The sequence below is a fragment of the Macrobrachium rosenbergii genome, chromosome 29 (assembly GCF_040412425.1).
Source record: "Macrobrachium rosenbergii isolate ZJJX-2024 chromosome 29, ASM4041242v1, whole genome shotgun sequence".
Taxonomy (NCBI): Eukaryota; Metazoa; Arthropoda; class Malacostraca; order Decapoda; family Palaemonidae; genus Macrobrachium; species Macrobrachium rosenbergii.
In genome coordinates this window covers 1,186,117-1,199,679 of record NC_089769.1, presented here as the reverse complement: position 1 = coordinate 1,199,679, position 13,563 = coordinate 1,186,117, and the positions used below count along the sequence as shown (strand labels likewise).

The 13,563-nt window shown below is 37.3% G+C and overlaps 1 protein-coding gene across 1 annotated transcript; it reads left to right on the top strand.

Annotated features, from left to right (window-relative positions):
* The first annotated feature begins 1,725 nt into the window (after window positions 1-1,725).
* LOC136854471 (serine proteinase stubble-like) lies at window positions 1,726-13,159 on the top strand. Its single transcript, XM_067130770.1, has 13 exons — window positions 1,726-1,885; window positions 2,883-2,923; window positions 3,543-3,631; window positions 4,155-4,246; window positions 4,416-4,519; window positions 5,349-5,464; window positions 6,023-6,412; window positions 7,354-7,522; window positions 8,077-8,170; window positions 10,969-11,149; window positions 11,855-11,997; window positions 12,140-12,269; window positions 12,890-13,159. The coding sequence occupies exons 1-13, from the start codon at window positions 1,847-1,849 to the stop codon at window positions 12,946-12,948; spliced, it is 1,647 nt and encodes a 548-aa protein (XP_066986871.1). The 5' UTR covers window positions 1,726-1,846; the 3' UTR covers window positions 12,949-13,159.
* Window positions 13,160-13,563: the final 404 nt, after the last annotated feature.

Below are 13,563 nucleotides of genomic sequence, written 5' to 3'. Positions count from 1 at the left end.
TACTCAGTATAACACTGATTTAATTCTCTAAAGCATTTTTTTTTTAAATATCAGCAATAGGCAAGCCACACGGCCTGACCAACAACTGAATAGGGGAACTTTAAAGTTATCGGCCGTGTTCGTAATCGAAAGCAATTCTGCAGTACTTTTTTTCCTCTGACCAGGAGCTCAAAATTCCTGCTGTCTTGCCACTTTAGGTCAAAAAGTTCTTCATCCAAACAAGGGTTTGAGGAGAAAGCAGATACCAGACAGCGGTAAAATATCAAGATTTTCATCATCCGGGTAAAAATCCCTTTCCTTGCTACGTAGGGTAGAGTTAACGTTGAAGCCACTGATAATACGTTGAGTGTCGGCCCAAAAACCTTTTGATATTACACAATCCACTATTCCTTTCTAAAATGCCTAATCACCTTCAGTAATGGGTAACATCTATAATCCTAGATAAATAACAACACATTCATGACATTAATTTTTGTTATAATTTATGCCTGCAATCTTAGGCTAGGTCTAATTTTTCAGCACAGGAGCTTTTTGGAGGCGAAATCTGCAACAAGCCAGCTTCTGCTTCGGTGCACCATTTTGTCAGGTAATTTTAAAACTTTTGCTAATGATCTGTTCATCTTGTGCTCTTCTTTGAACAAGAATGTTTGTCAGAATAAGAACAACTTGATATAACAATGCACTTTCACCTGTAGACATATTCTATACCTACTTTCGTTTTGCAACAAATGAGAAAAGCCACATAAAATTGGCCCATGATTAGTTCATTCAGTCACTACTTTTGCATTAATGAGTTTTTACAATAAGTCGCCATAACTAAGGTGTCGGTTACTCTTGAATAGAAGAGGCTACATTTCCATTTATCATGAGGAAGATGAGATAAGCTACTACAGTATACCATACTAAACCTCTCTCATAATTAAATTATTCCACCGTGGCTCTCTTGAACCAAGTAACCATTTCACATTCCCTGATTCATCATTAAATTATAACTATAATTACATATTTTCTGTACCAGGGACTGTTTTGAATCTTACAGACCTCTTAATTGTTGTACAGGACACTGACTACAAAGCGTTTATAAACACTTAGTCCGAAGGATTATTTTACGACTGACTTAGTACCCAAGTTCCCTTGCGACCAATTTTCAACAGAAGACTTGAATGAGGCAGAAGGAAAATGTTTAAAAATAAACTTAGGTGGTGGGAGTCTTTGTTTTATAGAATGTTATTACTATTATTATTATTTACTAAAAAGTAATGGTATAGATTATTTTTATTACATATCTACCATTATGCTTGATACACAATGAACATATTTACATATACATAGCACAAATTTCAGCAAACTAACATTTACACACACACAAATATATTTTATATATATATATATATATATATATATATATATATATATATATATATATATATATATATATATATATATATTGTGCATGTGTATATATATATAATATATACACACATATATACTGTGTATATATATATATGTATAATGTGTATATTATATAAAAAGAAAAAAAATTGAGGACATTACCAGAAAATATTATGAAAAAAGGTGTAGGCAGTCCATTTTTCATAAATGACTCCAAGCTAATAATTTTCCACCAGCCACAGGTGTTTGAAAATATTCAAGAAACACGTCACACCACATCCAAAGTGACTTGCAAGTGTGTGCCCAGGGCCTTTATAAACCGGGGCAGAGGCACTACCATCTCAGAGACGGTGGCTCCTCCATCCTGACCTATTGCTTCACCTGTCATTCCACTTTTGACTCAGTCGTGAACTTCGTAGAGTGAATCCTAAACTTTAAAGTCGACTGAGGCAGGATGGAATCTTTCCCGCTGACTTTAGGTCTGGTCCTCTTGGTAAGTTTGGGCAAACTTCGTGTTTTTTCTCAAAAATGTTTAACTATTACAAGTCCACCCGATTCTAGGAATAGATTTCCAAGGATGAGGGATGGGCCTACGTATTTTCCATGAATTTGTATTTCATTTATATGTGAAATAGGTTTGCATTGGTTCCTGAGATCAAAGTAGGCTAAGCAATTGAATATCCGATTGATAAGCATTCTGGGCTTATAGCTTATGTAAGTGTGATACCATCACCATTAAATCATCAATGTTAACACTACTTACAATGAAAGACGACTGATTAATAAAAACTAAAGAAATCACCAAATAAATGAATATGTACTTACATACACATCAGCTAGAAGATAGGTCGAAAGAATTCTAACCCCAGAGGGTCATGCTGGTTATAAAAAAGTAAGAAAGCCTCTCTTAAAGTAAATGAACTAAAATGAACTAAGACATATCAACCCTTTTGAGATATTTTTCTGCCTATCTGATGGCCAGTAACCTAAGAAATTTAATTACTGTATATTTTTTAGATGTTTTTCTTTATCTTGTTCCATTTGCATGAGCCATTTTCACCTTTGAAAGGGGAAAATGGGATATTATTCCCTATGGTCAAAGGGGTATGGGTCTAGCAACCAAATCCATTGTATAAATGTTCACGATGAAGCAGTCATATATACTTCATATCACATTATTTAGCATCAATATAACACCAATCACATTATTTAGCATCAATATAACACCTTGTAAACTATACAAACGATTAACTTTCTTGTAATATAAAAAAAAAACTTTCCAAGATGGAGATTGATATAATTTCACACTGAACACCTTCCTCTGCAACTTCTAGACAATATAGTTCTTCACGCTGAAACTGTCATATATATACTTATAGTTTCATGAGCTATAGGAACGCCTTCTGTTAAGCCATTTTCGTGTACCTAATATAACATAATAGAAACCTTTCTAAGGCAGATGTTAACATAATTTCACATTTCATCCTCAGAGTGTCTACTTGGCGAACGCTGTCCCCACTCTGAACGAAGGGTAAGTCAGTCTTTTCATATTTTTCCGTTTGCTATTTGTTCTTTTAAACACTCGTGAGATGTTGTTTCAGTTTTTTGAAAGGAATGAAAACCTTTGAGTCAACTTTCACCCTTTTTTTTTTTTTTATCGACAGGGATTCAACTTTAAACTATTTACTTTGAAACACCACAATTTAAATGTGACTCTTGACAATGAAGAAACAGGGAACCAACAACAGTAGCAATAATAATAATAATAATAATAATAATAATAAGAGAAACACTAAGGAATAGAAACTTCTTTAATAAGCCACATATTTCCGTTTAAGCTTTACGTCTGCTGAAATTCCACCGCTTACGATATAGCCAATGCAAAGCTTTTTTTTTTTTTTACTCTTCCTTAGCATTGCAAAGCTCTCTCTTAGGTTCCTTGGTAATTTTTAGGCACAAAATCATATACATGTCAGTGATACAGATAGGACTACAGTATATATTTTTATTCAAGCATATATCAGGGATATAGACATTCTAAATAGCCATATGTTGATGCACGTAGGCTTATGTCTAATTGTCTCGTAGTCACATCAGCATATTTATCTTTTTCTTTACCCTCCTCCTTCTTCTTCTTCTTTTCTGTTCAGGGAGGTCTTCACATGGGGGCCAAAAAATGATGTGAGCGGTCAACCCAAATGGAATTTGGTTCCCAAAAACTCCAAAACTGACAGACAAGGTAATGTCCAGTCTAACTGTCTTTTGGGAAATCAAAAGTCTTCCCTTTAAAAGTGATATAGTTTACCTTGTGCAGTTGTTGAATCTCCTGATCTCCAAATATTTGGGCGAGGAGCAAATTCAGTCCTGCTCTCTGCTGCTGGTGTCTCATGAATGAATGAAAGAGGCGATTCAGATTTTCTCAAAATCACAACTACTTAGTTTTCGAGGTTCTGAACTTGTTTTAAGATTTTATGGGGATTTTAATCATTTGATACCCAATGTGCTAGGCCAATGTCTTGCTTGCTTCATATTGAACTTTCATCACTTTCGCTGGGAACTCATCAAACCAGAAGCAATAGGCTTATTATGTCCTTTATAACTCCTCTGCTATTCTTTCTCGTATTTGCCTCATTCCATTTGATTTCCTAACAGCAAAACCATGAGAGGATTTTATTATCTTTCTAGATAGAGTTCTCCAAAAGCAGAATTTTATCAAGACACTCAAGTGACTAATTTTTGCTATTTTTCTCTCCCAACATAAGTATTCCCCCTTCCGTGTGGCGCTTACACCATGCCTTTGGGCCAGATATTCAGTATCTTATTGGGGCCCTCACCTTGCACATGGACCTTTCAGGTAAGTGGCAGTGAGAAAACTCTGATGCATCTGTGCATTTTTTGTCACCTATGAAGACATTTCTTGCCCTCTGTTGTTTCCGAGGTTATTTCCTGCTGCATTACAAACATGATTTAGGCTGTTCCATCATAATTTTGTCCCTTTTTTTGACCCACTTCGACCTTTTCAGGGACCTATTCCTGGCTTATCTATCTCCTTAACCTGCAATAGAGTTGCCAAGAGGTTCTGTCTATATCCTTCCGCCAAATTCACAAAAGGAGGACTCTACGAAAAGTAAGATACAAGTTGTAAACAAGTTGTATACCTTTCATACCAGTCCATTGGTTTGTTTCACTTTCATGACAATTATAGGTTAACATAAAGCTTAGGATTAAATAAAAAAGTTGCAGTTCAACCTATGAGTCCTAGTAGAATAATCTTAGTACAGTAGGCCTATGTGCCTACAATTTTAAATCACGCAGGGTTTTGAAATTTTCTTTGATGTCACTGAAAAATGATTGCAAGGATAAGAGGCAGTTTGAACTTTATGATGGGAATTTTAAGCTATTTACATGAGACACATTACAGGAAAAAAGTTAGCGAGGAAAAAAGAAAGAAAATACGAGAATTAGTGACAAAAATGGTAAGAATGTGTGTTTTCCCTTTTTTGGCTTTTCCCTAAAAGGGAAAATTTGAAACAATCTTTGTGTAATAGATGTCCAAAAGTGAAGTGGAGGATGAAACTGAATATAATGCTAAATAAATATGTATATAGTTGAGCAAATGTGCTACTGATGAGTTCTTTGCAGAATCAGTTTGAAGGCACAGAAAATTTTTGAACATTAGACTGATCTAGTGTTACGATGACATGGAGAAACTCATGCTAATTATATATATATATATATATATATATATATATATATATATATATATATATATATATATATATATATATATATATATTGTATATTTTATCAATGTATGTAGGCCTATTTGGCTACGGATAAGCAATCTAATGGCTCAAGACACTTTTCCCACACTTTTTATCGAAGATCTAGAAATTCTACCAAGCAAAGGTCACAAAAACTGTCATAATCTCTAACTATTTGATCCTCTTCCACAGACACTGCAAATCAACAGATTCTTTTACCCAAAAGAGCGAAAACAACGTGTTGGAAGTCTCCCTCCAATCGAAAAGAAGGCGCCCCGGCCCATACTCCTGCACAGTAACGGCCTTAGGTAAAGATGGCACTTCCCTTTAAATACACTTTAATGTGTCTAATTGTATTTTTCATCATTTAAGTCACTTTAATTATTTTTAAGGTAATGGTTAGGAGTATTTTGATTTATGGGCATGAGTCACGGCACAGTACGGTGACTTCAGATCATAAATTCTTAGCTTTTGAAAATACGACTCTCAGAAGAATATTATGAATTAATTGGAGGGATAGGATCTCAAATAACAGACGTAGAGAAGTAACTGGGGGTGCAACTGGTCGATGAGTATGTTAGGTCCCTAGGCTGGAAGTGGCTAGGCCATGTGTATAGAGGACGGAATAGTATGAGATATACAGGGGTGGGTTGCCCTTGGTAGAAAAGGTAGTGGTAGGCCAAAGGAGACATGGTTGAGGACACTGAGGCAGGAAGCAGGAGATGAGTGTTGGGGGGACCTGGAGGAGTTAGCCCAGGGCAGAATGCGGTGGCGTGAGTTTGTCGAGGCAGCTACGCATCCCCGTAGGTGCCACAGAAAATGATTGATTGATTGCTTGCTTATATTTTTCCTTTCCATGGAAACAGGACCGCCACCTACAACTACATCAACTTCAACAACCACGCCAACAACAACTTCGACAACTACAGCGACGTCAACTTCAACAACCACGCCGACAACAACAACAACAACTACACCAACAACCACGTCGACAACAACAACGACATCAACAACCACGCCAACAACAACAACAACAACAACTACACCAACAACCACGTCAACAACTACGACATCAACTTCAACAACCACGCCGACAACAACAACAACAACAACAACACCAACAACCACGTCGACAACAACAACAACTACTACACCAACAACCACGTCGACAACTACGTCGACTTCAACCTCTACGTCAACTTCGACAAGTACATCGACTTCGACGACGACAACAACTACACCGCCTTTCCTTTGCCGTAAGTAAACAGTGTTACGGTTAACTCCCCAGTCTTCTTCTTCTACTTCTACTTCTTCTTCTTCTTCTTCTTCTCTTGGAAATTACTGCAGGAATGCTGGTCATTTCACAACGAACCTGTTCTCTCGGGGATAAGAGACTCTCTCTCTCTCTCTCTCTCTCTCTCTCTCTCTCTCTCTCTCTCTCTCTCTCTCTCTCTCTCTCTCTCTCTCTCTCAGCTTATTTCATTAAAAATCTTCTGCTTTCCAACGCACATTCTGAGGTATCATTACAAACAGGGCAAGGACAAAATATCATCTCCACAGTTTCCCCAACCATTTTTCTCTCACTTTTCTTAGTTGGTCCAAGACAGCCTTTGGTATAGCCCTCAAAATTGGAGCAGAACTACACATTAAGTCCAAAGTCTGTCTTTCCTCGTCAAGTCTCATTTAGTCAAAGGCTTAATGTAGGGAGAAGATAAGATTTTTTCATTTTTTTCAGATTAAACCAAATTGAATTGCTCTTCATATGTGCGTGCATTGGAAAGAGTACTTGAAAATCATTTAAGTTTTTCAAGCACGATTAGAGCTATAAGTGTCAGTTTTTATCTACATTCTTAAGCATTCTTAATCTAATCTGGTTACATTTTCCTTATGTCAGCAAATAAAATTTTAAGGGTTTTGTTGATGTTTTTTAGGTGTAAACATGAACACTGTAGATTTCAACCCTTTTCATCATGCTTCAATTCAGTGATATGGAAGTAGGGAAAAATTCCCTTCCTTATTATAAGTTCTCAAAACAGTCTCATAAGTCCCTTCAACTTCAAGATTTCCCCCCTCTTAGCCTGACTATTAAATGTGATCGTCACTGTCTATAACTTCATCTACATAACTGCCAATAAAAGGTTTCTGGCAAAAGTTTTATATTCTTTAGTGATATTAAATAAACAATCCTTTTATGTAGGATGCGGCCGGCGAAATCCTATAATTAGGATAGTTGGAGGACAGACAACGACAGTTAACGAATATCCTTGGCAAGTTGGACTGACAACAACTACAGGAACTAGACCATACTGTGGTGGATCTATCGTCTCAAACCAGTGGATCGTAACAGCAGCTCACTGTGTCACTGGGTAAGAAGTCTACCTTCCTTTTTTTAATCAATGGTTTCTCACCTGAATCACACAGTCATCATCCATTCCACATATATGAACCCCCATTCCAGTTTTTGGGATTTCATTTCATTCTAGCCTTGTAACAAACACAACTTGCATTTGGATCTTAATTTGAGTAACATGTTCTGAAAAAGATATGCACTTTTTAATCTCTGACCTTTGTTCCCTTCTTAGGTAAGCTCTCTATGGTTTAAGAGCTCATTATGAGTATTCTGAACGAGTCAACCATTGTTTAAAACCTTATCTCTTAAATTTATGCATCTCAATCAGTCAAATAAAAAAACCGTTCAGTGTTTCAGATCTAACCTCCTGCTCCAGTTCTAAACATCTCATCAAAAGTCCAACTGACCTTCTAAGAAAAATATTAAAACAATCGCTCCATTAAACAAATATTTAACCTAGACAATACAATTCCTTATTAAAGAAAAAGTGAGCCTCAAGATGATACTTCATCTTCTTCCGCACATAAAAGCCTGTTGTCAATCCTAATAATAGTCCCATTAATTTTTCAGATCTATTCCATCAAGTGTCAATGTTGTAGTTGGAGAGCAGAACTGGGCCACAACATCTGAAAGTACTGTAACACAAAGAATCCTAGCATCTCAAGTATGTAGTTATACCACTGGTTATTGGGACATAAAACTGATAAAAAAAAAATTTTTTTAGAAATAAATAAGACAATCAGTCAACTGCAGCTTCATAAGACAGGCCAATCAATTGCAAAGAATTCTCTTACAGTTGGTCTTGGCCAGAATAGTGCTTGTTGGCACAGTGATAGAATATAAAGGACTCAGGACAGGCGGGCGCTACCCCGTCCTACAATGACTGCCTCGGCTTTCACTACGTCTCCCCTGCACAGATGTGACAATGACATAAGTCGGAAGCCATTTGCATTACACACCATGTCTGTGCAAGATAAATGTTCACCCCAGTCCCATTCCTTTACATCAGGGAAAGTAGTTGGGTTTGAGGACTCACAGCGGCTACCAAAAATAGGTTTTTCCTTCACCAAACCTGATTTTTTATAGTGTAGCTGCTGTCGTTCTCAACGGAGCTTATAAAAGAAATTGACAGGTGACAAAATGGCTTGGCTCCTAAAAAAATAAATCCCTACAACCCAGATTAATTTTTGCTCCGAGATATAGCCACAGGTTATTAACCATTTTCTTTATTCCAGATACTAATAGGGTTTGGCAATAAAGAAACAACACACAAACTAATAGCGTATGTATGATTCTTTGTGGTTCGAAGGCTACTTACCTAATTATGTCAGGTCTGGCTTAGGGATTATTGCACCTTCTCCAGCAATATCTCAGCATTACCACCATTCTCAAGGCAATAGTGTTTCAGGAATTTTTTGTTCAAGGTAAAGTCACAGGTTATCAAACGTTTTCTTTATTCCAGATACCGATTAGGCTCTAGCAATACAGAACAAGAGACACATAACCTATAGATGTATTATCCACTGTGGTTCTACAGTGACTTGCCTAACTGACAGGTATGGCTGCAGGATTATTTCGCTTTCACTGGTTCAGGAAAACTGCCTCTAATAACCACTCCATACACTCGAACACTTCTTCAAAGGAACCATTTACGAAGAGAGTTAATGATGTACTCACCTTTTGGATACCATGCAACTTAGGAAAGGAATAATTCTCAGCTCATGTAGAGAGAGTGGTTTGTTTGTGCTAAAGTGTACTAAAAATAGGACCATCTGGGTTGTTCGCCGTGACCTCTGGGTAAACCTTAAGTGCTTATCCAAGCATGATATTTTATATGAAATACTGAGTTCCTTCATCAGAAAAGGGATTTTCCCCTTAAAAAGTCCACATTCTTGGCCAGGAATGGTAGTACAGGACACAACAGTAAATGACAAGTAGGTGTATGAGTTGTGAAATGCTGCCCTTGTCTAAGAGAGCCCAGTATGCTGATCTGAGCTCCTGATGCCAAAACAGTCAAGATGACTGCCATTTGCAGCATATGAGTTACAGCTGTATTGGGAAACTTGGTGGGAGCTAACCTTTGCAGTGTAAAAGACTGGAGAACAGAATTAACAATTTCAATATTAGAATTAATTCCAAAGCCATAAGCAAGGGTTCTGCCAATGATGCCTTGTATGCCATGAATGTTGAAATAGCAAGGTGCTTGACTTCAAAAGATAAAAATTGTAAACCTGTTTTAACAGAATTCAACTGGGCTCTCAGTGTTGAGGTAATCTAACCACATTTTCCATACAGACTGGTCTGCTGGACAGATGAAGTCCTCAGTTTTTGCACTAGGTACCTAGCAATGTTAGGCGAATAATCTTCACGGCAGACTAGATTTAAAATTCCACGTGAAGGTCACAGCTCAGAAAGGAGGATGCATAGGCGACTTCCCCTCCTCCTGTCTGGGATAGAACATGGACAGCGTTGGAATCTATTCCCTTGCCTGTTGTTGAAGAAATAAGGGACCAATGACTGTTTGGCTCATTCAGGGCTACTAGGCAAACAGTCCATCTGAAAGCAAAAAGACTGTTCAAAGCTTTCAAAATCTGGGACAGTGAGGGAAAAAGGGATATCATCTTCCACCTGTTCCAGTCTTGTAGGAATACATTTCTCGCTGTTGCCTGAATGTCCAGGTTCAGAGACACATACATTGGAAGTTGACAGTCCTTGTATGTGGCAAACTGGTCCACTTCCGGATTATGGAAGCATGTTGGCATTTTGGAGGTTTCAATTTTTTGAGATGGAAAGACAGCCAATAGCCCCAGGGTAGGTGACCATCTTCCCCCTAACCGACAATCCTCTCAATGGCCTCCCCAACCTGTCAAGGAGGCATCTGTATGTATTACCACTCGTACGAATGGTGGTGTCAGGTCGACCTGTCCATGGACAGAGTATCTTCCCACTTTCAGATGAAGGTGATCTCAAAGCCTTTTCCGGGCGTGTGAGAGCCAGACTTTAAATCCTACAGTCGCAGTCTCAGGATTAGATCTATCATTGACCCAAACTGTAACAGGCCCAGACTTCGTTCCAGCTGTTGTCTGGAAAAGCTGGGCTGTGTAAGGAATCTTCTCAGATCCTTCCTTATTCTGGTTTGAGTGCTGTTGGGAACAGATAGCTGGCTGCAAAGAGTAGCCAAACAAAGTCCCAGCCTAAGAAAAAGTCTGCTAGATGTGAGATTGGACTTGTTCCTTTGAGGGCTCACAGCGGCTTCCAAAAATAGGTTTTTCCTGCGTCAAAACTTGTTTTTGTTCGTTTTTCTGAGAACAAATGTAAATGGAAATACACTAGGCCAAATAACTTCCATATAACCTTTCTGATGTGAAAGCACAGCTGCATTTAATGACAAGTATCTCGGAAATGTCCAAATAATGTGCCCTGTGATAGTATAGTAGTTCTGACCTATCTACATCCTTGCAGATCGTCGTCCATCCAAGTTACAGCAGTTTCACCATGGACAATGACATCGCATTGATCAAACTTGCGACTCCAATTACTTTCCAACCTGACAACAAGATCGCTCCTGTGTGTCTCCCAGATGCAGGCAATTTATACGAAAATGTGAATGCTGTAGTTAGTGGATGGGGAACAACTTCCTCAGGTATGATTCTTCAAATTTCCTCTCAACTATCTCCTCTTATAAATACTGTACTGTACTTCCAAACTCCTCTGCTGGTCTTTGTAATTTCTTTCCACCACCCCCAATAACTAATGTACATCCTGTTTACCTAATTCATTTTATGATGCTATTGTCATTAGAAACCTTCCTTTCCATAGTATACTACTTCTGTCTTTACTGATAAACATAGTACATCTTCACAGTCTTTGTTTGAAACAGCATAAAGAAATTGTGAAAAAATCTTTGTCATTCTTCATCCAAAGTGCATCTTCTCTTCCACACAATCAACACTGGAATATCGTTATTTTTATTATTATTATATTTAAGGGTAAAATGAGACCCCTTTTCTAATGTAAATTATAGAGCATTACTAAAAATACCATGTGAGATCCTTAAACCTTGATGAGAGCTACTGTCCTCATCGTATAATGATTTACAGTAGCTTCAGGAATTTAACTCGATTTAACAGTATACCCAGAGGAGAGTGCCTTCATAACCTAGGCTAGACATGACCGACATTAGGTGTCTAGACTTTCCGGGTAAAAGCTCACCTCAGGTTTTTGGGGATGATAAGGGATCATTGTTTCTTGAATCATTTCCTTCTGGTATTTCTTTGTTTTGGAAAATTTTTCTTTTTTGATTTTACCCTCAAGTGTGACAGGAATTTATAGCTTCCTACCACTGCAGGTGGTATCCAACCTTACGAACTACAAGAGGTGACGGTGCCAACACTGACTAACACTCAATGCCGCCTGTCATATGGGACTAATGCCATCACAGCAAACATGATTTGTGCTGGACTGCCTACTGGAGGAAAAGATTCCTGTCAGGTAGGGGGGTTGTCAACGATAAGCCTTACATTTTAAAATTAACGTAGACTCAGTGTGTAAACGTTTTTAGTTACACGGAGGAAATGCTTAAAGACTTCTACCTATGAATTTCACGATGCCAAACATCACTTTCCATTCTCAGGGTGACTCCGGTGGACCAATGGTGGCTCCAGCCAACGCAACTCAAACATTCAATGTTCTGATTGGAATTGTCTCCTGGGGTAATGGTTGTGCCCTCCCTAATTATCCTGGGGTCTATACCCGAGTGACAAGTAAGTAAATCATGCAAGAATTAAATCTGAATTATTGTTGAGAGGAAATTAAATGAGTAACAAAATTTTCAAAGCAATCTCTTGCCAAAGGACAGAGAGAATTGTGGCAGTTTCCAATGTAAAGGTTGACTATTAAATATAATTGAAATGTTGTTTCTAGACCACACAGATAAGCAATTAAGAGCGAGAGAAAAATTTGAGACTAAATTCTCGGTTAAGAAAAATCACTGGAAATATATTAGCAAATGAACATGCAATTACAATCAACGAAAGTATTTCAAGGTCTTTTAAAAGAGATGAAAGTTCCAAACCAAAGCGACTTTCAACAACTAAATTAATGTACGATTTCAATATCACACAGAAAACATCAGCAAGTTAATAAAAACATAAATTCTTCACTTATGAATAAAAATCTCAAGGTTCATTGTCAAGTAATCATGACTTCTTTTGCTTGCAAGTGAAAAGAAAGTTTTAAGTCAAGGGTGATCCATATTGTCAAGACGCAACTTTCAAAACTAATTATCGTAAAAGTAAGACGAAGGACACCGTCACCGTCATAATGATCATAGGGATGTTTTGGAAATGTTGTATTAAATTGATTTTTCATTATTTTTTTTCAGGCTATCTCTCTTTCATAAATTCATACATAGCAAGTTCTGTAACTTGTCCAAGGCCGTGAGAACTGTCGACGCATTGGGTGGACCACTGAGGAACTACATGAAATTCTCTGAGCACGGCTGGACACGAAAGATTAAAATCATTGATCATGGAATTATTGATGTGTGCTTTAGACTTTGCTCTGATATAAGAAATAAGAAATCTGGTTTGAGTATTTACTCCTCAAATCACTGTATGGTAAATTAAATACACCGCTTCAGCATTCAGATAAATCTTTCATTTATTTCCTTCCTTCTGTATTAAAATTCACTTTACCTTAGCTTTGTTACATTGTAGGTAACATTAACCTTGAATGGCTAATAGTACCTGAACTTTCAAGTAAGAGCCTATGTCCGTCTATAAAATAAAAAGGTCTGATGATCAATTAATTTCAGAATATCTGGGGATTTAAACTGCCTCTAAATTATCATGGAATGCTGTAAGCCCTTGGACTGACTTTGTCTAAAAAAAAAAATTATATCTTTATTTTTGTATAAATTCTTTGTTATATATTGACAGTATAGAGTTTATATCAGCAACATTTGCTGTGTTTGAAATATCATTCTAGGCCTGAGGCTGATTCATTATGTTTTTATCAAGCAGAATAAACCAATTTTCATTACCTTGGCAAGTGACA